The following is a 26,382-nucleotide window of genomic DNA, read 5'->3' on the forward strand; positions in this document are numbered from 1 at the left end:
AAATGAAGTGCAACAGAAGAATTACAACCACTTTGCCTGTGACAGAAGAAGGTCAGGCTGCGCATTGGACTGAGGCTTGTCTTGTGGAGCGATGCCAGCCAGCTGATACTTGACCTTTAGATTCCCCAGAGTTGCCACAATTTTGGGGAAGTGGCATTTGGAAGATGGCCAAAGAGGGTGACGGAAAGGCCAGGCTGGTAGCCAGGGGCAGCCGTGGGCAGGTTGGTGGAACGGTGTTTCCTTACTGAGAAATTGGTGATGCTTTGCCCCTGGCCATGGGATTGGGAAGTCCTGCCGGAATGGCTGTGGATGAGGGTGCTGCCTGGGGATGGGGAGTCCTGCCGGAATGGCTGTGGATGAGGGTGCTGCCTGGGGATGGGGAGTCCTGCCGGAATGGCTGTGGATGAGGGTGCTGCCTGGGGATTGGGCCGAGGGGGAGGCGGAGGAAGGGGCAGATTGTGAAGGAGAACGGCTGCCGGGAGGGACAGGTTTGCCCTGGCTGCAGGTAACAGAGCAAAGGGGGCTGTGGGCTTGGGTGGAGGCTCCGCGGGGCTGCGCTGCAGCAGGCACCAGCCCCGGGACAAGGGCTGGGGGCCCCGGCCCGGCCCGGCTGCTCCTCCTGAGCTCCTAAGGGATGGAGGGAGGGAGGCAGAGGGGAAGGAGGGAGGGAAGGATGGAGGGAGGGATGAGGCGGTGGGAGCCCTCTCCCTGGGCTGGCCGCGGGGCGGGAGGGGAGGCAACTCCTGGGGAGGGGAGGAGGAGAGGAGGCAGAGAGGGGATGTTGTTAAACAGTTTCTTACCGTAAGAGGGAGTTGGGACCCAGATCTTTCCAGTTAATCACACAACAAACTTAGATCATCGCAATAAAAACCAGCTCGGCTCACTCTGCCTCCTCTAGTGACCGGCTGTGCACAGGGTCCTTCCGAGGAGCCATCTCCTCGCCTCCTCCCCGCCAGCCGCCGGGGGGGCCGCCAGCACCATGTGGGCCACCCAACTCCTGCCAGCCTTGCTGCTTCACCAGCTGCTGCTGCTTCCCACCACCACCCCTGTGGCAGGTCAGTTTTGCTATCACTTCGCCAGTGACTCCCCTCCACCTCGCAGCTGCATCATCCTCCCGCTCCTTCCCTCCGCCGCGGCGCGGGTGGGCGCTCGGGGCGGCGCACCGGGCTGGCCCCCCGCAGGTGGGGCAGGCGGGGAGACCCCGCCGCCTCCGGCGCCCCTCAGCGGCCCGGGCGGGGGCTGCGGTGCGCCGGTGCCCGCCCAGCGCCTCCCGCGCCCGCGGAGCGCTGCGCTGCGGAGCGGTGCGGTGCCGAGCGGAGCGGGGGGCAGCGCGGCAGGTCGGGACAAGCCGCGCTCTGCCTGCGGCAGCGGCCCCGCGGCCCAGAGCTTTGCGGGGAGACGCGGCGCGTTTCGGTGGTTTGCGGAGGGGCCGCTGCGAGCCGCCCCCTCCTCCCCGGCTGAAGTGGAGCGCGGGGTCGCTCCGGGAGCGCAGCCCCGCAGGCACCGACGGCGGGAGAAGGGAATCTCGTCGTTGCCCATAGGTGCTGCCGGCCGTTACTAGGACGCAAACACGCATTCTTAAATTTCCAAGGCGTAGAATAAATGTTAAATAACAGAAGTTGACAAGGAATAGCCAAAGCACAGGATGGTAGGCTGCTGAGAGGGAATGTCCTTGCTGAAGTTCATCAGCATGAATGTGCTATTTCCATACTTGTAATTTCATTAGACATTCCCGATGAAATCCGGGAGGCGGACGGGGAGAAGGAGCAAACAATAAGAAATCAAGTGCTGGAAGCTCTCTAGGTGAATTTCTTTCCTGAAGTGTCCCCCTTGGACTGGATATCTGAAGAGCTAACTCAGTGCTTCTATCGGTCCTCTGGGGAGCCGCTTCAGGAATAAAAAAGTTTGCAAAGGTTTCTACAAACCTTTCCTTCCTTCCTTCCGACAACATTGTTAAGGTCAGACCTTTGCACAGACAGAAACAAAAGAGAGCCACAATTCAGGGAAAGGATCTGCCAGGAGCGGACAGAGCCAGGGCAGGCACATGCGGCGTCTGGGTCCTGGGGCAAGGTCTGAGGGCATCAAGCAACGTGTATGGCAAGTGATGTTAATGGCTTCCAAGACACGACTATGTTTTCTGGTTAAAAAAAAAAAAAAAAAAAAAAAATCAATATTTTGAAACAGGATTTCAAAGTGGAATGTTTTGTGATCTGAGTGGGCAAGTCAAAAAAAGACTGGCAGCATCACGTGCAGTAAAACCTGTCATTTTTCCCCTACAGCAGAAGTGTGATTCTGTAGGATGTTGAGCATCTCACCAGAGCTTCTGTGCTCAGTCTGCTCAATGATGATTTTGGTTTTGTGGGCATTCTGAGCAGGTGACACAGTGATATCGAGACTGTGCTACTACACTTTTCTGAACTCTTTTTCCATGTACATGGTGATTTCCATGTTACGGACATGCGACCTCTCTGAAAAGTGATGACTAGAACTGGTTAAGAATTTTCTGAGGACATGTGTTGTGTTTTTTCTTACTAGACAATGCTGACTCATTAAAAGTTTTCACAAAAATAATTCCTTTTAAACAGAAACTTTCTTTGGCTTGGGTCTCCCAAATCAAATGAAAGATAAATTTACAGGGGGAGACATTCACAATAGATTGTGGTACCTGCTGTTGAGAAACCCTGACTTGTGACAGAAACTCAACAACTGATGGGCTAGTTTGAAAAAACCAAAAAAACAAAACCCCCCCAAAAAACCCCAAAACACAAACAAAAAAACCCCAAACCCAGAATAAACACCTTCTCCCTAACTTTATTCTATAGGCCAAAGATACAGAAACTGGGTTATAGCCAAGTTCAGAAGAAGGTAGTTCATGCTTACTCTCTTGATAGTCAGGATGTTTTTCTTGAATGAAAGTCCTTGTTCTCCCTGACTGTAGGCTCTTTGCGCTGGTCTGTAGTTTACCAAGCTCAATGGTTATTTAATCTAATATTCCAACAGGAGAGATTGAGAGACAGCCTCAGTACTGCCAGTGTCAGTAGGCTGATGAATAGGGTTGTGCTCTAGCCAATGGGCTCTCCAGTTAAGGAGTAGATGGTTCATCTTGATGTGGAAGAAAATAAGAGTTCCAAAACTTCAGAATTTTTCACATGGTAGAACTTGTTTTCTGGCCAACTTTCATAGTGACAGTTTCTTGGCAACCCTCTCTTTCTTAACTTTCCCCCCTCACTCGCCTTAATATTAATCAATCCTATTGTTTGCCTTATGGGCAAGAAAGATGACTCTTACCACACTGCCATTGTGCTTACCTTTGCTTTTTAAAAATCTATGTTCTTCAACAAACAACAGTCTGGATTTTTACAATGCAGGCAAGGGGAAGTTGTGCCATTCCTTTCTGAAAATATATTGATTTCTTTCTAAATATACATGCTATCATTGTACAGAATGTTGAATTCTTTTTACTAGGATGTTTTAAGAAAGATTATTATTTGCCTATATGTTTATTGTTTTTATATATGAAAAACAAGCTAAATGTTGAAAACATAATTTAAAAACAGGAAAAACCCAAGCCTTTTGCTAATGTATGTTCATACTCCTATTACTGCTCTGTCAAAGATGATTTGAAATGTACATAATAATGAATGTTGTTTCTTCCGTTAATGGATCTTTTAGGTTTGGAATCCCATGCCCTAAGTTCTGTGTGAAGACAATGTCCTGTGCAACTGAGGTTGCTGACTAATACATTTGGGTTATATTAATGGGTAAAGAATAAGGAGGGTAAAGAAAACACTGAGAAATTTTAATGTCAGCAAGCTGTCTACACTATCAAGTTCTGAGTTTCTTTTTAACATATAAAAGATGAAATGGTGATTGGCAAAAGATAAATGTGCAATGTTCCTATAGACTACTTGCCTGGTTATTATCAATATCCTATAAGTCTCTGTCACGTGCATGAAGAAATTAATCTGTAGCTAAAAACTCTATCAGGGAAGTTATTTCCCTGTTTCAGATACTTTTATTATTCAGTATTCTTACGCAGTATGTATTTAATAATGTTAATGTAGCCAAACTAAAAATTACTTTTTAACCAAAGGAAAAAGTATATCAAAATATTGCAAAAGAGTGAATGTTAAAGATGTATTTAAGTTAAATATGTATTTGTCTGTGAAGACACTGTCAGCCAAATTGTTTATCCAAATTTCTCAACACTTTCTGTAGTTTGGATTATCTGAAGCAGTTGCTAATGAAGATGTGGGAGTTGCACTTAGTTCCTATAAATAACAATAGCTTAAAAAAAAATAATCCCATAGCCATAATCGATGTATGAATGTTGCGTATTCCTGTGGTCTGCATAGCTAAGTATATTTTAAAAATTTAATGTGATTTATACTTTCCCATCCCATCTGTAGATAATCATTATACTATATACTGTCAACAAATCGAAATGATACTCTGCCTATTGGAAGACTGTATTCCTTCTGTTTAATGGAATCCTTTTGGTGCTCAGTGCCAGGGACTGCTTGTTTTGCTCTCCCATGTAATACAGCACTTACTCTGCTTAACAGATTTTCTGTTTCTATTAATGCCATTTTCATAAGCCACATAGCAGGAAAATATAGAGTTGAAAGACACGAGATTAAAATGTTGCATAAAATTCTGGAAAATTGTGCACTGAAGTCAAGGAAAGGAAAGCCTCTTATTGGAGAAGCTCATCTGTCATTATTGTAATACTTCAACTGAGGCCAGGGTTGGAAGGGAAATGTGCAGTCTCCCTCAGAGGGTGTAATATCTCCCCTTTGGATCTTTATGCTGAACATTACTTTGCCACCTAAGCATTTCAAACTTTTCCAAGATCTGAAAGCAGGATGACTGGGCCTCTAGATGGGTAAAAGCTTGATGAGGAGAGGAGAGTGTTGCCCTGAACGTTTTGCAATTACTTGTACTGGTGGAGTGTTAGAATTTCACTTTCTCCCCATTGGCACTGAGGTGGGGTTGAAGGGCAGTAGAAGGCAGCATGGAGGTGAGAAGGGACTGATCATAGAGGTGAGAAAAGATTGATCTCCATGCTTGCTTGGGAAACATGAATAGTAGGAGAACTGGAATCATGTAAGCAATGTTTGTTCCTTGCAGTGGGGAAGTATGGCAACCACAAAGAACTGCGAAGGGGTGAGGACATCCTTGCTGTTACCCCATCTTTTTCCTGTAGGTTTTTTTGGCAGTGTACTTAAAGGGTAGTGCAGCTGTTCCTGAACATGGTTAGTACCTACACGTAAAGCAGCACTACAGCAAAACAGAGCTGGGAACATGCTCCAGATTAGTCAGATGTGTTGGCAAAATCTAGCTGCAGTTTTCTTTCAATGGCTTGTGGGCCTCCACCCATGTGTTGTCTGATGAGCCCGGCCATGCCTGGCAGTCCTCAGTGCTGCTGACCCAGCTGGGGACTGGCTGCTCCCTCTGTCTCCCCTCAGCTCCAGCTCTTATGACTCCTGGCCTTGGCCAGCAGCACTGGTTTTATGTATACAACATGCAGCAAGGCTCTCATCACTCCTCACAGGGCTGGTTTGCTGCCCTCAGCAGTCCATCACTTTTTTTTTGCCCAAATCCCTGCCCTGCCTGCTTGTGCTTTTCTCTTTCTCTCACTGCATGCCCAGGCACCCTCAGCGGTGGCTGAGACCCTGTTGCAAAAGGAGTGTACAACGTGCTGGGTGCCTCGGAGGAGACACCAAGTGCTTGTAAAGGTTGTGGAACGCCATGTAAAATGGTGGGGATTTAATTCTTTTGCAAAATGCATTAAAAGGGAAAATCCTCTCAGTAATTTAGCCAGGGGTTAGATACAGCAAGTCAGAGTACAAACTACAGAACATTTGTTTCTGCCAATGGGTCCCAGCATCCTGCAGAGCAGATAACCTTGTCTTGGAAGAAAAAGAGCTGTCTTTTGCATCTACCATCCAATTTTAGAATACACTATCAGCTGTTAGCATTATCCTTAGCTTGTTGAGCTTTCATGCTGACTATAGGAGAGGGTTACAGAGGTAGGACTTAGCATAAACATGAAGCTGAGTTCCAAGAAACATGGCAGTTTTTGCAGCTGCTAATAAAGGGTGTGTGTGCATGTGGTCTGTGTGTGTGCATGGTAACATGCAATGTAAGGCTAATAAGAAATACCATTTTGCATTTCATGAATCTACTCAACAACTGGAATGAAAGACAATGTAAAAATAAGGAAAAAATATCTCAGTATTATATATCTACAGTTCAAGCTACTTTCTAAAATTGATATTTTTTTTTTTTTTCCATGATGGCTCTTTTGACAAGGAAATAAATTTCAGAAGTTAAAATAGTCACATCATCATCTGGATACCTTTCTGAGAAACTGTAATTGTGACAGACTAGGGATGCCTCCTTGTACAACTGGTTTTATTTTGGTAACTTTCCACCTATACAGCTGACTGCAGTATTTATGGGTATGGTTGGTAAACTTCTTTCACGCCAAATTATTGTCTTACATAAATAACCACATTAAACTTAATCTGGCATCAAAGTCTATTCAGTCTACAAAGTTATTTACTTGGGCACATTTCAGAATTGCTTCAGTTTCTCCTTATGCTGGTCTTCTCTTCTTCCTTTTTTTCTTTTTTCTTCCAAATGAGAAGTCATTTGGAAAAGGTATTAACCTTTTTGCATTCTAGCCAGGAATCTGTGCATTTCTGATACTGAAACAGGCATAAAGAGAAGTCAAAGTAAATGAAAGTAAGTTAAAAATAAGTTAGAAGTGCTGAGCATTATTTTTTTTATCAAAGTGACTTTGTTAGGACTTGCTTTAAGAGAGAAAGTTGCCTTTAATGTATTTGTTAAAAAAGTGCTTCCTAACTGTTCTCATAGATAACAATACTTTGATGACCCTATTAATGATTTTAGTATCAACATGCACCTTTAACATCTTTGCTTTTACTACTGTCACCATACTGTTAATTACTATTTAATAAGCATGTGGTGTCTGAAACCATTTAGTAACAACTATTTTCACCATCTGGTCAAGTTTTGTTGGTTTTGGTTTTGTTTGGTTTTTTTTTTCTTTTTTCCCTTAATGAAGCCAGTATATTTATATTGTCATAGTATATTGGATATTGGACCAATATGCAATTTATTCTTGATGTTTATATCCTTTGAAAAACACTGTCTTAGAAATACATTATTGAAATATAGTAAAGTATCCCTTGAACCACATTTTATAGACAAGTTAAACACCTCACTGCATTTACATACTGTTTTTCAGTCTAAATATGCTGAAAACTGTTGCTTTATTTCAAACCCCACTCATTGATTTTTCTTCTTACACAAGCTTTGCCAAATGCAATTCTATGCCTATAGTTAAACATACTTTATTTTTTGTTTTCATATTAAATTGTCATTATTTATACTGAGATAAGCATTCAGCTGTGATATCTCTTCTAAAAAGTGTTGTCTGACACTATGATAATCCATGGTTTTGCATATTTTTGCTTTGTGCATTTTATTGAGATCTAACATTTGCTTGTTTCTTTTTTTTTTTCCATTCAGATACATACTTATGAATACATTTTCTTGGGTGTTACTATGTAATTTTTGTTGAGTATGGTGTTCCCTGATAAAATGTTTGCTATGTTTATTGTGTTGAGCTGTGCTTTCCTACATTTATTTCACATATATTTAGGGTTAGGGTGGGGGTTTTTTTCCACTTTTTTTTTTTTTTCTTGAAGGTCTTTCATATGATGGTAGATTTCTGATTCCCCGCCCCCTAAGTTTTAAATCACATCACATGAAATTCAGCTTTCATATTTTGTTGTAACACAACTATTTCAATCTCTAATTAGTGCATCTGTTAATTGCTTAAGATCAAGGGACTTCATTACAAACATGTTGCAAAATATTAAGCAGAGATGTAAAATGCCAATAGATACTAAAGAAAGGGACTATGTCTCTTTTATATTTCTCAAATAATTGAGTCACTTTTTATGACCCTTTTTCTTCATGGGAATATATTTTGAATCTTCAGCTTCTCTGACCTTCCTACAGTGTGTGGACAATTCCCCCTTTTTTAATTTTTTTTCCCAATGCCATCTTATTTTGTATTCCGTTCTCTATTTTGAAGGACAGCAGTTGATTCCTGCAGTTCTCTGACAGCATCTGCCAGCCTAGGGAATATAAGTATCTTCATTTTCTTGATTTATTTTTTTTTCCCAAAGATTTAGTTTATCTCTGACATCTGACAGACATAATGAACAGTGGTGCTGTTAGGTGACTGTTCATATTCTTTTCAAAACTGAAAATTATAAAAGGTCTTTTTTCCGTCCATGGTATGAAGACCTGTACCCAACTTACTTACATCGGTAAATATGATAATAGATTAAAAAAGTATCATTACCACACACAGTTGAAAATCTAGCATAAGAAAATAAATAACTCCCTAGTAAAAAGCTGAAGTTCTGCAAGTGTAAACAAACAGAATAAGGAAATAAAACCTGATACCAAACCATTGAGATTTCATTAAGAAGTTTTATTTAACCATAAACCTTTAATTTGAATGTATTTTCTTCTCTTTTGGAAAATTTGGTCTTGAGTTTTATGATGTTTGTTCTGTATAATAAAGTGGGATGTAAAATTAGAAAGAAATGAAAGGAATGTGGCTTCTCACATTATCACAAGACTTCACGATGTGTTCCTTTAAGAAAGCACTAACTATTGCATAGACTAGAATGAAACTTGGAAACTCTGGAAGCTGACATGCCGAACGCATCGTAATTCCTATTTAATAAAAGCTTTCAAGAGTCTATGGCAGGTTCATAGAAGTAGTGATTTTTCTAGGGGAGACAGCCAGCATGCTCTGCTTGTACTCTATAAGACTGTAACTCCGAAGCCTAAATATACATCTGTATTAGAAAAAGCTGGGCTGGCAGAGGAAGGATAAAGGGGTTACCAGTGAGGTATATAGAGCCAGATAATGTAATTGTAAAATCTTGCTGTAGACAATACAAGCATTGTTTTGATCTCATTATAACGGACAAAGGTGATCTTTAGGCCTGTTGATGTCCTGTATGCTATTTTGATTACCAAAGCAATGATATCATATTGGTTATATTAGTTTTTTACTGCTAAACAGATAATGAAAACCCAAATATTTGTTATGGTCAGACTAAAATCTGAGTGTTCGGAACTTGCATAGGTATTTGAACTCTAAGTGTCCTGAAATTAGGCTTATACTGAATTTCTTGACTCATATAGCTCAATATCAGACCTATTGTTTTCTGCAAGGTGCAACTTTTTTATTTAGATATAGAACGTAATCAGGTAGTTTCAGGACTGAGTGGTGTGGTGGTGTGGGAGTCCAAAGCCCTTTTTGGTGGGGAACACAGGGCCAGAAGAGAAAAGGAAGTTATTTTGCTGCCATTTTCCCATTAGCCTGATGATTAGAAAATAGCTAGTGAGCAGGGCATCAAAATGCAAACACTTCTGCGAATTCAACCTATTTATTTTGTTAATTAAGGAAGTGTCTTAATTTCTATGATATTGAATATTGTGGTGTCCATTACTCTCAGTACTTGGTGTTTTACTTGTTCCATTTTGTATAAATATAATTAAAATTACAGTTAAGTATGTTCTGGAATACAGGTACTGCAACCTCATAGTGAGTTTTCTCACTAAAATGCTGTAGAAAAAAAAAATTTGTTTATCTCTGATTATGGATTTGACATGGACTGGAACTGCTCCAAGAAAAGGTGTTGGAAATCTCCCCCAGACACTCTATAGTTTGAGCAGTCTCAGTTCATGGTTCACGTCTGAGAAGATTGTACAGACACCTTATACAAAACAGGTACCAAGGGAACCCAAAGTTGAGTTCTTGTAGCTCCCAGGTAAATATCTTTCACTGTGAGGAACGTTTCTTCAGTAAATATTTGCATTTTACGAAAATGGAAGAGCTGCAGCAGGGAGACTGTGGAAATCCCAAATGAGATTATGGAGTAGTTTTCCAGTGCTGCATCCTTCTAGAGCAAATGTGGGCGTTCCCATTTCATTGAGCACTGGCTGAGCTATTTTTTCTCTTCAATCAAGGTTGCTATCATGTTCAGAAATATAAAGAGGCATCACCCACATCTTCTTGAGGCATTTTTTAAGACAACTGAAGAAATATTTTTAGTTAGTCGTTGTTTGTGTTGAAGAAACAAAATGTTGATTCATGTTAGACTGTATTCTTTCGTGTTTTAATCAGCTGCTATTATTTTCCAATCTAAGTGGAATGTCAGACTTCCTTAGTAATATGATATTCAACTACAAGAAACATCAGAGGACATGGCCCACAAGATAACCAAAATCCTGACTGATCAAAGTTTAGGAAACCAAACGGAATGGCAATCACAAGTTAGGAACATTAGTTATAGCACATTGCATGATAATGTTTAATGTAGAACTTTTCTAGGGCACTATTTGATTTAAGATTTTAATAATAAACCCACCTAATCTGAAGTTAAAAGGCTCAATTATTTTTAATTATTTTGTTGTTAGAGTTGTAAAAGTAATGTTTTGCATTATTCTGATGATTCTAACAGTCACACCATGGATGCATTTGGCCCTTTGCCTTTTGGATTATAGGCAAGTTGTAGAATGTTGTTTGAAAGCTAAAGTAAATCAGGCTGTTATGAATTGCAAAATGCAAGATCAAACCCATAATCCTCTTTGGACAACTGCTAGGAAAAGAAGAAAAAATAAAACAGAACTCTGAACTCAGGCAGAACAGAATTTATTGATTTTTTTAATCATATTCTTGCATGTTAGCTGGTGAGTCTAAGAAACGCTTATCATCCCGAATTAGGATAATGACACTTATCAGTAGATGGGAAATGTTATCATCAGGAACTGAAAAAAAAATACTTTCATATTTCCGTACAGATTCTTACCTCCATTTGACATAAAAGTCTTGGGTGAGACAACATAGAACTAACAAATATGTCTTGTAAGATAATAGATTGAGAAATTTACTATAAAAGCTTTATAGAAGACTTGTTATTCTGTGGTTGTCTTAAAAAGCAGATGCAATCCCACTTGCAGCACTTTGGCACTATCACAGATACAGCAAAAAATGAAGCAGCTTCAGTGTAGGTGCAACAGTTTCCAGCAACAGAGTGCTGATACTTTAGGCAAGAGCATCCTAACAACATTTCCCTAAACATAATGATTCATTGTGGGTGCATGTGCACTGCACAAATACATTACTGAAAATGCTTAAGAGAGCTGATATGAGTCCCTAACACAGCACCAAAACTATTAATGTTTGATCTTTTTACCAACAGTTTCTTCATATAATAACAATATGGATTTGGATGTAAATAAAACCTTTTTTTCTGAAAACATTTGTAGTTGGAATTAAAATCGTGAACTTTTAAGTGCAGAGGAATAGCATAGTTCACCTTCAGCAGTTCAAGAAGAGTAGGATGGCGTGAAAATTATTTTATAGGGACATTGCAGCAGAGATATTCTACTCCTTTGATTTTCTTTTTTTTTTTTTTTAAGACTGAAGCTTGATGAAATCTAATTTAAATGTCTTTGGTGTATTTTTAGGTGTCTTAGGGATAACTCACCACTGAGAGGTGTGATTTAGCTGAATCCAGTGGAAATGTCAGCTCACTCAGTGATCAGGATGGAAGTTCTGCAAAGGGAACCCTCTTTGGCGTTACGATATGTGGAGTTGTCAGTAACTCCTTCAGAGCCTAAATGATTGCAATTTACAGAAATATTCTGAGCTCTGCACAGAGTGCGCTGAGCAAAAATTTACTGACCTAAGTGCGCTCTGCACTTGCATGAGATATTATCTATTCAGGATAACAGAGCATTAGGTTGAGGTTTCATATGTTTTAAACACTCTGGCAAAATTTAATAAATTGATCTTGTGCATTCATGTTCTATAATTTCAGATTTTGTAAAGAAAAATGAAAAGACAGCTCTGAAAACAGTTATATGTAAAGAAGTTATGAAAAATACTATTACTTCATAAATTAAGGAGGGGTTTGTTTACGTAACCTTACCTGGATTAAAAAAAAAAAATAAATTAAAAAAAAAATCATCCAGGATCATTGAGTAAAACAGGAAAAATAGATCCAAAGGGCAATTTGTCCTCCCTGTGTTACTCATCTGTCAGAGTAGGGAGAATCACTCTCCAGATGTATTCATCTGTCTTCACTGATGATGGAGCAGCCTACATTTGCAGACTGGTTTCTATGGAACAAAAATAAAATTGTGCATATATATTGGGCAAAATTGTGGGGGTTTCTTGCAAAAATCAAAGACTTTTTCTCTTTCACTTTAGCCAAGCATCTCTAGCCAATCTTCCCTGTTCCATTTTATATCTGTTCCTCTGGGCCTTTCCATAGTCAAGGAAACCAGATCAGTGCATTCTTTTTTGCAGAAATCTTTGCAACAGTGCAGACTGTTCCATGTACAGCCTCTGCCTGCCCTTGTCATCTTTTCTGAGGGTTAACAACTCTAATTTGGTCGCACTTAAACTGGACATAACACTCACACTGAGTCCTCACTGGAGCAGAGGGAGGAGAAATGATTATTTTGTGTCACTTCCAGGCTCCACTTCTTTTCACAATTCCTGATAAAAAGTTTACTGTTTTAAGAACAGTTTATCACAGATAGCGATTCTCTATATCTTTTCCTTCTGATTGTAACTCCACTTTGTCCATCCAAAAAAGACCTTTGTTCTAGATTTTATTCACATTTTTAATGGAAATATTTAAAAGATCTCAAGTTATTATCAGGTCTATTTTGGGGGTTCAAAAAAAATTTTACAAAAGATGAAAAACTTTCCTCTTACCCTTTTCCAGCATTCTGCAAGGCTTTATTTGAAAATAGTATTCCGGTAATCCCTATCATTCCTATCTTGAAGAATGGAGACAGCAAATAAAAAATAACCAATACTTCTTCAGTATCTGCTTATACCTTATTTTTGGGAATTTCTTTATGCTTTAGGTACTGATATTCCTATAATTCCTGATAAATGTTATTCATATCTAATGCCACCTTTAATCTCAGTGCTCTTCTTTACAGTGGGTTTTTGCTCTTTTTTTTTTTTTTTTTTTTTTCTTCTTTGCTTCTTTCTTAGAGGGTAAAGGAAGAAGGAGAAATCCTCTTCATGACTTCAAAAAAACAGGAGAGTTGATGCTCATTAAAGTAAACAAAACACTGGAAGTAAAAACCAAGCTGTTAAATACCACTGAGCAATGTGCCAAGAGATGCAGCAGGAACAAAGGCCTTTCGTTCACTTGCAAGTAAGTTATCTACCTCTATTATTTTTATCATTTTTTCCTAGTAGAACCTCTATAGCACTATTTGACCAAAGATGTCTCTGTAATTGTCATCAGTGGTAGCTTGTACTGAGGAGAACCTAAAGCCTGTGCTTTTTTATTTCCATGATCTTGTTCTAACTGTCCAGAGAGTGTCAGTCTTTTCTGAAGCTTTATCTGAGTTGTTCTGTCTTGTTAGCTTGTCAGTGTGTAACCTTTTCCATAACATGGCTGAAAAAATGTACTCATGTTAAGATGTGGCTGACTTGTGCTGCACCATAGTGTTCGGTGAACATTTCTGAGATTTTTATGTCTCTTATAAAATGGTTATTGTCATACATCACAGCTGCAGTATTTCAGCATCACTTCAGACCATATTCTGTCTTCATTCTTTGCACATTACTCTTGCTGAAATCAATGGGAACTTCACACATGGAGCACAGATACACGCACTGCTGAAGTTCACTGGCAAGTACTATGATCTGATACAATGAAATCAAACCTTCTGGGCTGCACAGTCATTACAAGTATATGATAGCTATTCTTCAGCATCTGCTGTCTCTTAGAAACACATCATTGCTTGTCTGCCTTGTACATATTCTCTACTATTTTTTGGAACAAATCACTATTATTTTTCCCATGTATTGGGCTTAAATTATTCCCCTGGCCTCTCTTAGTCTAGACCATTAGCAATAAATGAAAGGACACGAACACAGGAGAATCTTGGAAAGAATGGGTGACTTCTGTACTGGTGAGTACTGGGCTAAAGCTGAGCCTGATCTTGAAATGTGAGTTTTGACAGTTGCTACAAATGGAAGCTAGACCAGATATGATAACAAAAGCTCTTCCTCTGCAGAAAAGGTCCTTGACTGTAATTTAATCCTTCTTTAAGCCTTTAATTCTAGTGTTGCAAGATCTAGTTTTGTATCATTTTGTACTTTGACTATTTATATATGTAAACAATAAGCAGAGTTTACTTATTTCTGTTAGAAAATATTTTCCAGGCACTAATATTTTTCACATGGTGCAAGCCACTCATTTTCCTATTGGCAGAGCTTCCACTGGTAGCATTGCCAAGTGGATCAGGTTGTATTCAATACAGCAAGAGATCCTTGAGTTCTGATGGTCAGCAGCAAGAAATATTATAAAACTAGAATTCACAGTATAAAACAATTCTGAATGATGCTAAGCAAACAATAATTCTGTATTCCAATATCTGCTTAGGCAAATTGTCTCAAGCTAGTTGTAGCTGCCTGGATGGTATATTTTGTGTTCTGAAAATAAAAAAAAATAAGTTAATATATTTGTTGATTCTATTTTACATGACTAATAACCTAGAATCTCTGAGTTTTTAAAGCTTTCTCACCTGTGAAGACCTTTTTTGCTATTGGGACAGTGTCTGATGGATTCGTTAAGGGGCAAATACTCCCTGCCATAATCAGTCAATAAAGCAACTTAAAGGAGCCATGAGGGACTTTGAGAACACAGCTTGGAAGAGTCACAGACAGCAGAATTGCAGTCAGTCATGTGATTATTTGGCACTGAAGATAAAAAAATAAATTAGAAATCTGGCTACTCATGCTCTGAATTTCCAATTTTTCCTGACAAAGTTTTAGCAAGGAGGGCTAGTAAGAGAGGTGTAGGTGATTAGGTCTTGCCTGTGCTACCACTATGCTGCAGAGCAAGAGGGATTTCTCTATCTGGGAACATTCTTGTGGTTTCCCATTTGGCCCCAGATGGGTCCTGTTGTAGTGTGCATAGTTCTTTGAGGCCACTGTAAACACATATTTGACATGTGTTCCCTTTTAAAGGAACCAGTGATTAGTAATGTTTCCCTTTTATTCCTAGGATCCCCAGTCTTTAATTTCATTCCAGGATATGTTTACTACAAGGTGAAATCTGTTGCTATCACAAAGTAAAACCAATTAGTTTACTGGTTGCTGTGGGGGCATTCTAAAATAAGAAGAAAAGTAATGCAAAATGGCATTTTAAGTACTTTAAATATAAGACTTGGATTTTCCTTTGGTTATTGATGTTTTCATGGCTCAACTCAGATACTCCAAATCCATGCAGTAGTTCTCCACCACTTGTGTCACAGCACTGATGTCTTGTTTTCTGGATGCAATCTCATTTTTTTTAGCATTAAGGTCAAATAAAATAGAAACGCTTCGTAACATAATTGTGACAGTAGCACTGGGAACAGTGACACCTAGGTCTGTGCCCTGTGAGGCACACAAGTAAGAAGAGGGTTGGGCTTCTTTTGTGCCAGAAAGTGGTAAAGTAGCAGATGCCAGGCATTACAGACTTATAAAGGATCGGCCACACCTTACTTTCTGGGCAGGAGGGGTGGAAATAATATTAAGACCACTTTTGACATGATATTTTTTGTATCACTTGCAAGTAAACTTTGGTAATCATTAATCCTTGCTGTTTTTAACTCTGACACCTTTCTGTTGGAGCTAATACATATCACTTCTCAGAATGGACTTTTCCTCTTTTCCTTTGCTGTCATGCTTGCACAGATCTTGATCATTTCCTACTTAGTTACAAGATCATTATCTAGACTTGTTTTTTCTTCATAACACTATTCCTAAAATCTCCCATCAAAGTACTGCTTAGATTCACTTGCCTTGTCTTTTTGACCTCATAACCCTCTGTGCATCTTTTTCTGGCTTCCCTTTCAGCTTCATTAACCTGCTGCTAAGTTGTTCTTATTCCTTTGTTTCACCACCATATGCAGTCCATTACTCAGTTTTCCTTCAGTCATCCTTGCAGCTTTCCCCCCTACATTTCTTATGGATGAGAAAAAGGTAATATAATTACAATTTTATTGGCTATGCAGATGACATTTGCAGACATGTCACTGCCTTACCTAAAAAGCTGTACCTGTTTTTTCCTTTGTTATCTGCTTAATTTCTAGAGTGTCTTTGTATGCAGACAGAAAGGGATTCCAGTACAGACCACAGGACTTTCAGAAAATCTACTGATTATCTCAGTACAAAGAGCAACAACAAAAATTGTTGTGATCGGCAGTATCAGTAGAAGAAAGTCCAAGGATTTTCTTAACTGTGTTGACTTTGGAAGTGTAAAAACCCTCCGGATTTGGGTCCAAGAAAAGGTTATTAGAAACTTTTATGTGCAGAAGTGGCTGAAGCCAAACTGGAAAGAAACCAAAAGGCAACTGAAAGGCAAAAACTGAAAGAAATGTTTGTAAACAGTGCATTCTGCATTACCACTTTAGGAGGGAGGAGAGGAAAAGAGAATGTAATTGGAAAGGCAGGAAAGGTCAAGGATATTTTTGTGAAGATGGAGTTAGAGGCACTTGGATACACTCAAATTTGAGAACCAGCCAGGAGAGAACAGAAGGCTGAACAAGGGCAGAAGGATGAAGGTTAGCAGGTTGGAAACATTTGGAGTCAACAGAGTAGAGAGAGCAGTTGGATGAAAAATCTGTTTGGTGATGGAAACGATAATGAAGAGGATGTTTTAAAGAGAGGAGTGGGGAGGTTGGATAGCATCTTGTAGTATCTTTAACTGAAGCCAGCAAGATCTCACACAGAAAAGCTTGTATGGTGAATTAAAGGAAGATCAAAGAGTTTTGACTTGAGGCATTTAGCACGCCCGAATATGGCACAACCAAAGCATGGATGAAGTGTAGGAAATCTGTATGTATTTTGGGTAATATCAACTAGCGCTAAAATGCCTTCTAAGGTAGAATAAAATATTTCAGAAGGCTTGGGATGACTGACAGAAAGGTAGACTTGGTGGTGGGTTGGAGAAAGTAATATTATGTCAGTGATTTGGTTCTAATGAGAAAATAAGGAGGGGAAAGGATTTTTAAGGGGTTTTTTGTTTGTTTGTTTGTTTGTTTGTTTGGGGGGGGGGGTGTTGTTTGTTTGTTTTTTAATTGGAATAACTGTTCCACCTACCTGGACAGTCAACTGTGTTTTTAAAATACTTTAAAATATTTTACCTACACTTAAGGAATTTCCTTTCAAAATGGTGTTGGGAGAAAAAGGTTTGCACATTTCATTTAAAATATTGAAAAAAAGTAATTTTATTTATCTATTTGTTTTTCTTGTCCCCTCAAATCCACTCAATCCAAGCACACATTGTACACTGTCCTTGAAAGCAGTTAAAAACCAGAGAAAAAAAGAAACCAAAAGCAAAGCAAGGACAAGCTGTAGGTACGCTATCATAGTTTAGATTATTCATAAAAATAATCTTGTTTTTAAACAGCTCTGTTGCTCTAGACAAGAAACAAGACACCTTGTGCTTGAATTTTCCTTAAGCCATCAGTGTGAGATACTTAACTATTTCAGGCACATACTGTAAGCCCAGCAAAGATGTTTCAGAGTCTTCCTTCCCCCCTCCCCCCCCCCCCCCCCCCCCGAAAGCAGCACAACTGGAGACACAAATGGTGTCTCAGTCACATTTATCTCAGTTTTAAAATAAAGATCTCTAATGACAAGGGAACTCTTAGATTAGTGTGAACAACCAAGTTGGTATTTAATGTAATGGCCACATCAATTTAATTTCTTTGTTTCTTTGTTCTTGTCAGCACAGTTGTGGGTTTAAATAGTAATTTGGACTGTTTCTCTGACTTTCCTAGTAAAAATAAATCTGATGTCATTGCATGGTCCTTGGCAGGCCATGTGTCATTATTATAAACCACACAGATTTTTTTCTCATCCAGATTTTCTTTGCAGGGCCTTTGCGTATGACAGAGTTACAAAACGGTGCCATTGGTTATCCTTCAACAGCTTGACAAATGGTGTGAGAAAGAAGCAAGACCATGCGTTTGATCTGTATGAAAAGAAGGGTAACTGATTTATTTACTGATTATTTTTTTTCCAGCTATGGAGGGGGAAAAAAAGGCTGAGGCCAGTCAGTGACTTTTTTGGCTTTAGGAGCATCCTGGGCATGGGATGGTTTTATGCATTTGGAAAGCTGTATCCTACAATTTTATTTACAAATATCCTGGTTTTGGTGTCATGCAAGTTTGTCTGCATATTTACTCTTACTCAGTTTTCCAGCCTAGATCTTTGCTTGCCACCTTATGTCCTAGTCAGAGTCGCTACTTCAGTTTACTACATAAAAGCTCAGTTTTATGATTTACTGTTATTGACTTAATATTGTTGTTAATTACCTCATTAATGAGTGGGGGACTTAAGTCCTCAGATATGGACTTTTGGTCAATCAGACACCTTGGAAATATTTTCAGTAGCTTTCGTTGGGAAGTTAGTGATCAGTATTTTGAAAAAAAGACAAGAATGTACATGGGCAATTAAACAGTATTTTGAATAATGAAGTATTTAAAGGCTATCAAAAATATATTATTTTAATGTGAAAACTGATGATGAGCTCAAATTTTAAATGCATTAACAAACCCCCTAATTTTCTTCCCTTTTATTTCAATAGACTATGTCAGGAATTGTATCATTGGAAAAGGAGCAGACTACAAAGGAACGATATCTGTTACCAAAAGTGGTATCCAGTGTCAAGCCTGGAATTCAATGATCCCCCATGAGCACAGGTAAGAGTTCAGGAGCAGAGACAATGGGAATAGTGTCCAGACAGCTTCCATAAAGCATGGTTTGACTTATTAGCAGAAAAAGAATTTATGAGAAAACTGACTTTAGACAACAAAATCTCTTAGGTATATTCTTGCCTGTCCCCCAGAGATGCCATTCTCCAGAGCCCAGAAAATCCTCACCTTCTTGGGCTTTCTCCAAAGAAGTCCCTTCTAATGCCAGCCTGTGTCTTTGAATCTCTTTCTTTCCTGTGTCAGCTTTTTTAGCTGCTTATATCCTTTTGATCTCTTAGCTACTGACAGAAATAAAACATCTGTGGAACTGCAGCCAGGGGTCTGGAAGGTTATCACTGTTTTCCAATATGACTCCCAGGAAATGGGTAATTTAAAAAAATGCATTATTAGGAAGGGAGGGATATTAGCGGTATTAGCCCATCTATTTGATCAGCATATACTTATTGTTACTACATTTTGCATAGTCAGTATTAATTCTCTGTTATTTGCAGAATATGTTAAACACTATAAAACACTTAGACTAGGCAACAAATATATGGGCAGTAATGAACAGATTATTGAAACCCTTTCTTTTCAGATCATGCAAGCAATAAATAAAGTCTGATGCAGTAGGTATGAGACTTTTGAGTTTAAGACCAGATGTAGTGAGGAACTGAGGCCATATCTACACCTTGAGAGTAGACTTAGTTCAAATATATCGGCTAAGGAAAAAGAGAAGAAAGCAAAAAGCTGAAGCTGGTGAGATTAATGGTAAAACCAGATTCAACCACAGCAAACATTACTGGAAACTAGCAAAAGGACTATGAAGTATTGGTCTATAACTCTTTGAACATTTTTCTTTGAACGTTTTTGTATTGGCTTTCACCATTTAGATCATAAAGCCTTAAGAGCCAAAACCCTCACCCATAAGCTCCCTATCCACGTTGCTGTCTTTTGCTCTGGACTCCCAGCATCAGCACTTTTTTTAGGAGGAGTCAAGCTGGAGATTGCTAGTGAGGAGCTGGGCTGTGGATTGCTTAGTCCTGTCCTGACTAAATCTATCCAGTGTGCAAGATGATATCTTGGAACAACATTAAAAGGCAAAGGACACTTGGGTTCTCTCCTCTTATGATGTGTTAGAAAGCTGAGCCTCAGGCTTGGACTTGACTAGACTTGGCTGCTTATAATATAGATGGTAGTGTGTTTGTTTTTCAGTGTGGGACCAGACTTCTACTTAATTGTGAACATAAGATAAATACCATCAGCTTCCACAGCAATGACCTCTTGAGGCTCAACACCTGGAAGTATACAATCCTCATCTTCTAGAAGTGAAAGAACTCTCAATAATAACAGCCTAAGCAAGAATGAGCATTTATTCTATATGATATACCTATGACTTTATATATTTAAAGAAAGAAAAGTGTCTGGATAGTATATATTATCACTAAATTGCATTTTAATATACAACATACACAATTTTATCTAATACATTTGGACAGCCACTCTTCTATGATGAATTTTATGAGAATGACTTTTCTCCTGCCTTGTGCAATAAGTTTAATTTTTAAAAGGTCACTGGATAAATGAGGTGGCTGCATGCTAATTTTGTTTTTCAACATCAGAAAATATGATTTCATCATCAGAGACATGAGAGAGATGGGAAGAAGCAGACAGTAGTGGTGTGTTTGGAACTTATTAGTATGAAAGGCTTAGATTTTTAGGTCAGTTTTTCTCAACATCTGATTATCACAAAGTGACATTGAAAAATAAATCCCTTTTTCATATACTATACTGACTTCTCATTATCTTTCTAGAAAGAAATGAAATAACTTCAGACTTTAAACTGGTACTTGTACTTAAAAAAATATATTTGTATTTATTTGTATTTCAGTAGAACCTGGAGACTCCCAGCTGAAATCAGGGTTCCATTATTTCTGTCTCCATCCCTTCCATCCCAGTAGAGATTACAAGACTGTCTTCACCCACCCCACCCCCAAGAGTTTTTTTTATCTGAATGGATAAAGCCAATGCAAAAAGGATTCAAAGAGAAATGGTCAAAGAGTAGATTGGTACTGCAGAGGCTTTTGCTAGTTTCCATGATACTTGCTGTGGTTGAATCTGTTTTTATCCTTACTCTTACTGGCTTTAGTTTTTGGCTTTTTTCTTTTTTTCCCTTACCTAATACAGTTGAACTAAATTGGCACACAGTTTTAGGTGTGGCTCTGTCTTCCATTTCTGGGTGGGTCTTTACTGCAGGTATGTCTTCACTCCCTCAAGAATGTTGCTTCAGTACTTGGTGAAGCCATTTGTATATCTGACTCATCTTGAGTTTTTAATGCTGTTCATTTAGACTTTTTTTTTCTTTTAATGTTCTGACAGCATATCTGACATAATTTCAAATGCCTTTTCCCTATATTTTCTAATGTCCAGTAAGATTTTCCAGCAGGAAAATTAAATAGAATATTTTAAAGTGCACTGACATATGAGATTAACGCATATGCAGGTTGCAGTGTCCCATCAGAAAAGTTTGCCTAGGGCTGTCTTTAGCTAAAAAAAATCTGAAAGATTTATATTACAAGACTACAGAGGAAAAACAGAAGCAACAATTTTATAGGCAGCAGTAATGACATAAAAATTATTCTCTTCAAGCACTGAAAATAAGAAAAGCACTTTTAAGTAATGCTTCCACATTGCATTGACTAGAACCACAATGTGATTAACAGAGGTATTTTCCACTTCAGTTAGTTCAAAGATTTCATTAATGGGAATAAAACATGATTAAAGTGTCACAAAATTATTTTTGTTTCTTTCTCTTTCTTTCCCTCTCTGTTTTAATTTTTATTTATTAATTTGTAACATACAATTTGCCAAGGACAGCAGGAACCATACATTTCTCTTCTGCTTTTGTATATAAATTAAATCAGTGTCTGTGTATAAAGACTGTCCCAAGTGCTTTGTTTAGTTTCCTAAGTTGCAAGTTTCTGCAGTCTTCTAAAAGAAGTTAGGTGAAATTTTATTCCTGTTTTCCCCCATCTAGAATACAGATACAGCTGAGTCCCCTTGGTGATTAAAAAAAAAAAAAACCCAACACACCAAACCAAAATGAAATAAACAAACAAACAAACAAGACACCACTACCCCAAACAAACACCCAAAATAAAGTATTAGGCATTTTCAGATTAAAAGGTGCACTTTATCTGTGATATTTCCACTAGAATTTAAATATGCTGCAGCAAAAGACCCAAAACAAATCTTAGCTCAAAAATTAAATGTAATTTTTTAAGTTGAATTATAGGTATTATGTTATCCTCTATGTATTTTGCCCAACTTTTCAATTAAAAAAAAAAAAATCCTCATGGAATTGAGCATAACTCTGAATTTAATGTGTTTTTTAACCACGGAGATTTAGCTGCTGTTTAAGCATCACTGCAGTGAAACTGGCAGTGAAGTGCCACTGGGTTTGTCTGCAATGTGCAGCCTGAGTGTGGTCATGAGCTCTAGCAGTGCCATTGAAAAGACCAGCTCTGGGGTTGGGCTCCTTAGTATGTTAGCTGTTCTCTAGTTTGTGGGGAAAAATAACTAGTATCAGTTTTATCTATAAATATGTGTATATATATACACACACATGCCTACATATATCTCTGGATTTTTTCTAGAGGTAAGCACATAATTTTACAGACAGCTAAGAATACAAACCTTTGACCCTGGACAGTTTAAGTCAGCTAGGCTGCTGTTAAATGACTTGACTTGTACAATTACAGTGATGAGTGGATCTATAAGTAGCAAACCCCAAGGTGGCAACAGTGGGGCTTGTGGCAGAACATAAAGCAAGACAGCTCAAGTGGGATCTGGAGAAATTCCTGATGCTGAAATGCAAAGCAGTCTGTGTTTCTGGGTGGTGAAAGCCTCTTGGCTGTGGTGTGTCACACCTCTGGGTCATGCTCACATGCTCCTGATGCCCAGTTGTGGCTGCTGCCTCACCAGTGACTGGAAGAGGTTTCTCTGCTTGTGGGCTTTAGGTTGAAGGTGCACACTAATCCCAGCCAGGCCTGCTATATGTGCACAGCATGCATAGGAAAGGCAGGTCTGACATGGCTATGGACCCAATGAATTTTCCCCCTATGCACCCAATAAATTTTTCGCCCTTGTCCAAGGGCCTTCCACCGTTGTGTGAGCAAGGACAAATTCACGAAGGAGAGTGCAGTGTGGGTTGGCAGGGAGTGTGCTGCTGCCTCTGGCTCTGCATCAGATAGCTGGCTCTGGATGCCTGAGGGTTGGGAGTAATACTTGCTAGAGCAAGCTACAGGCTCAAAAAATTGTCCCAGTTTTAGGCTATTGATTGAGTAATCCTTACTGAAGATGTGTATTTTTGTATGGACAGATATTCGGATGTGTGCATTTGTTTAGGCAGGGGGGAGGGAGAAGGAAGCAGAAATGTGATTGTTTCTGTTTGTAAAAAATAATATGAGTAAGACCAAAGTTTGCATGCTCTTATACTGTAATGATTGTCATTTTAAAACTAGCTTTTTGCCTTCGAGCTATCGGGGTAAAGACCTGCGGGAAAACTACTGTCGAAACCCCCGAGGGGAAGAGGGAGGGCCCTGGTGCTTCACCACTAGCCCAGAGATACGGCATGAGGTCTGCGACATCCCTCTCTGTTCACAAGGTAACCCGTCACGGCTCACACAGAAAGTTGCCTTTTCTCTGCTGACAGCAGGTACGCAGAATTTCCAATAGTTTCAGTGACACTTGCTCATGGACTTTGGAGAAAGAATAGGTGATTTCTCAGCAAGAATAACTCAAGTAGCAAGACAAGTTATTAGAGAAAGAGGAGATCTTGTTATGTTCCAGTTCCCTGGAAGACTTGAACAAGCTTTCATGCTCTGCAGCTCTTTTTCAGGTCATAGTGGAGCTGGATCAATGAAGTTGTGCTGGTCGCACAACTGTACCCTTTTTTTCACTTGTCTAGACTGTAGTGAATCCATTAACGATTTCAGCATTACTCTGTGACAAAATCATCTAGCGCCATTCAATGGTAAAATAAACTCATTTTTTGGATGAAAAAACAGATACTGAATTACAGGACAAAAGCTCAGTCTAAACATGCATTAGGATTTTCAAATGAATACTCAAATCTCATTCAACTTTCAAGTCACAGAATTCTAGAGACACTTCATGTGCATGATTGCATTTGTTGACTTTTAAGTTCTGTTAACCTCCAAACTAAGCTCTTATATCTTGCTAATCAGCCAATTCAGTTCCAATCAACTCATTTACATTCTCAAGATAGGATGCCTTTAATTTTCCTACTTATGTGTCATGTGCAATAGCTATGCAGTGGAGGGGGGAAGAAAAGAGAAGGGGAGGGAAGGAGGAACAGAATGATTTACAAGTAGCTTGAAAATCTATTGGAAGTTAACATTTAAACACCAATTTAAGTGAGCTTCAAATGGGATAAGACCTGGAGCTCACTGAAGGATGAAGACTTTGGTAGCAGAGGTTTGGACTGAAGAGCGAGATATGTAATTGCATAAATTAGTATTTACTAAGTGCTCCTTCATTACAATTACTCTAATTAGTGGGAACTTGAGAAATGTGACTATAGATGATTATGGTGAATTTATTTTATATTTTAAGACTTCTCATTCTAAATTATGAAGCATATTTTGTTCAACAGTGATTTCAAATCCCTTTGGTAGCTTTTGCCCACTTTCCCTTCACCCCCCACTTTCCCAAACCAGAGCTGAAAATGTATCATAGTTTAAGCTGCCAAAAAGAATTAGTATCGAAAAGAAACAGTATCATATGTACCTGAAAGTGCTGGGAATTTAGGAAGACAGACTACTTCATTGAAATTATGATTCAGCCATTATTCTATACTTGTGCTGTAATTATACTATGACTTAGAATGATTTAGAATGTTGAATGTTACTTAATTAGAAAATCTCACCTCTAAGAAATACCCCTTCCTTAGATATGTGTCTCTCTGTTACTAAACATAAGTAAGATTAAAAATCTGCTAGGAGCAATGAATGCCTCTAGCAGCTCTCACCTACCTGCCTTGAAACCATAAGTGTCCTATAAAGTGATATCAGATTTAAGCATTTGTATTAGATCTGAGAAAGAGATGCAATTCTATTCCAAAGGACATTTCCTATATCAAACTAACTAAAGGATCACTTTTTTATACCTCTTTAGGTTTTTTTCAATTTATAACACCAGGGATATGACTGAATTTTTTTGTTGTTGGGTTTTTTGTTAGTTGTTTGGGGTTTTTTTGGTTTGGGTTTTTTTTTTTTTGGTGCTACAAGTCATCAGTGTAATAAAATACTCATACCTTTATTTATTATTTTTTTTTTCCTAGTTGAATGCATGACCTGCAATGGAGAGAATTACAGAGGGCCAATGGATCACACCGAGTCGGGCAAGGAGTGTCAGCGCTGGGATCTTCAGAGACCACACAAGCACAAATTTCGTCCAGAGAGGTAACCTCTCTTCCTTCCCAAACAAATCCATGTGGTTATAATTTGAAAATTACACATGTTCTGGAACCAGTTGGGCAAAATCAGCATTAGCTGAACTGAAGTTTATGGAGTTCACCAGTTTTAGTGGCTTGTGCTCCTGGCCCATGGTGTGTGCAGGGTGGCTGCTGTTACGATGGAGATGCAGGATGGGGACTAGAGGCTGTTTTGTGCAGTTGTGCTACATCCCATGGCTGTGTAGTGTAGTGATACACATGTGCTGCATTAATTGATCAAAATTCCCTCCCTAACTTCATTGACAGTAAAAAGTTAACCTCTGAATGTTTCTGTATATGTTGTTATGCAGCTTCAGTCAGCTTAAAATACCTTAAAGTAATCACAAAGTAAAAGATTAAAGTCGTAATTTTGTGTTAGAGTTCCTAACACAACTAATGAATATAGACTTCCAGCATTGTCAAGTCAGAGTATGCTCCTTTTTTAAAAATAAACAGCTTTAAAGCTGTAGATGGTGTTCTCTTGTAATCAGGTTTAAGTCTCCAAGTTGACTAAAACATTTGCCCACTAGTGTTTTTCAGCTTGGGAAAGGAGTTCATTGTTCTGTTTAGTGTTTTATGCAGATGGATTTATATTTTATACTTTTTATTTCTTTTTTTTTAATTTAGACATATATACATAATGCCAAAAGATGAGTCAGAAATAGCAAGACAAATTGCATCCCTGTTAGGGTTTGTCCTAGAGGGTAAAATTCACCCGACCGCAAAGGGTCATCTATAATACATCCTTTTGGAAGGATTTTTTGTGGGGGTTTAGGCCACACAGGAGAGCCTTTGTGCTTCTCTTAAACTGAACTAAAGTTTCATTTTAGTTTTACTCTGGATTTTGGATGATCTCCATGTATGTAGCAGATTGTATAAACTTAAAGTGCCAGAGGAAGATTACAAGAATCAACGAACTCAGAATGATTGAGACCTTCCACTGAAAGTATCTATATATGTTTAACTGTTCCACTAAATAAAGCATCATTTTTATACTCTGAAATTCGTGTGCTGGTAGA

The 26,382-nt window shown here is 38.8% G+C and overlaps 1 protein-coding gene across 3 annotated transcripts in view; it reads left to right on the forward strand.

Moving 5' to 3' along the window:
* Positions 1-800: 800 nt before the first annotated feature.
* HGF (hepatocyte growth factor) overlaps positions 801-26,382 on the forward strand; it is a 57,534-nt gene continuing 31,952 nt past the window's right edge. Inside the window, exons 1-6 of one of the 3 annotated variants that reach the window (XM_027811475.2) lie at positions 801-1,055; positions 13,139-13,304; positions 18,029-18,141; positions 18,741-18,855; positions 23,385-23,512; positions 25,211-25,331. In XM_027811475.2, coding sequence (XP_027667276.1) covers positions 980-1,055; positions 13,139-13,304; positions 18,029-18,141; positions 18,741-18,855; positions 23,385-23,512; positions 25,211-25,331 — 719 coding nt within the window. In that variant the 5' untranslated portion in view covers positions 801-979. Of the gene's footprint in view, positions 1,056-13,138; positions 13,305-18,028; positions 18,142-18,740; positions 18,856-23,369; positions 23,513-25,210; positions 25,332-26,382 lie in introns of all 3 variants that reach the window. The other 2 variants (XM_027811476.2, XM_027811474.2) reach the window with 2 other exon arrangements.

The sequence above is a fragment of the Falco cherrug genome, chromosome 5 (assembly GCF_023634085.1).
Source record: "Falco cherrug isolate bFalChe1 chromosome 5, bFalChe1.pri, whole genome shotgun sequence".
In the NCBI taxonomy this organism is placed as follows: Eukaryota; Metazoa; Chordata; class Aves; order Falconiformes; family Falconidae; genus Falco; species Falco cherrug.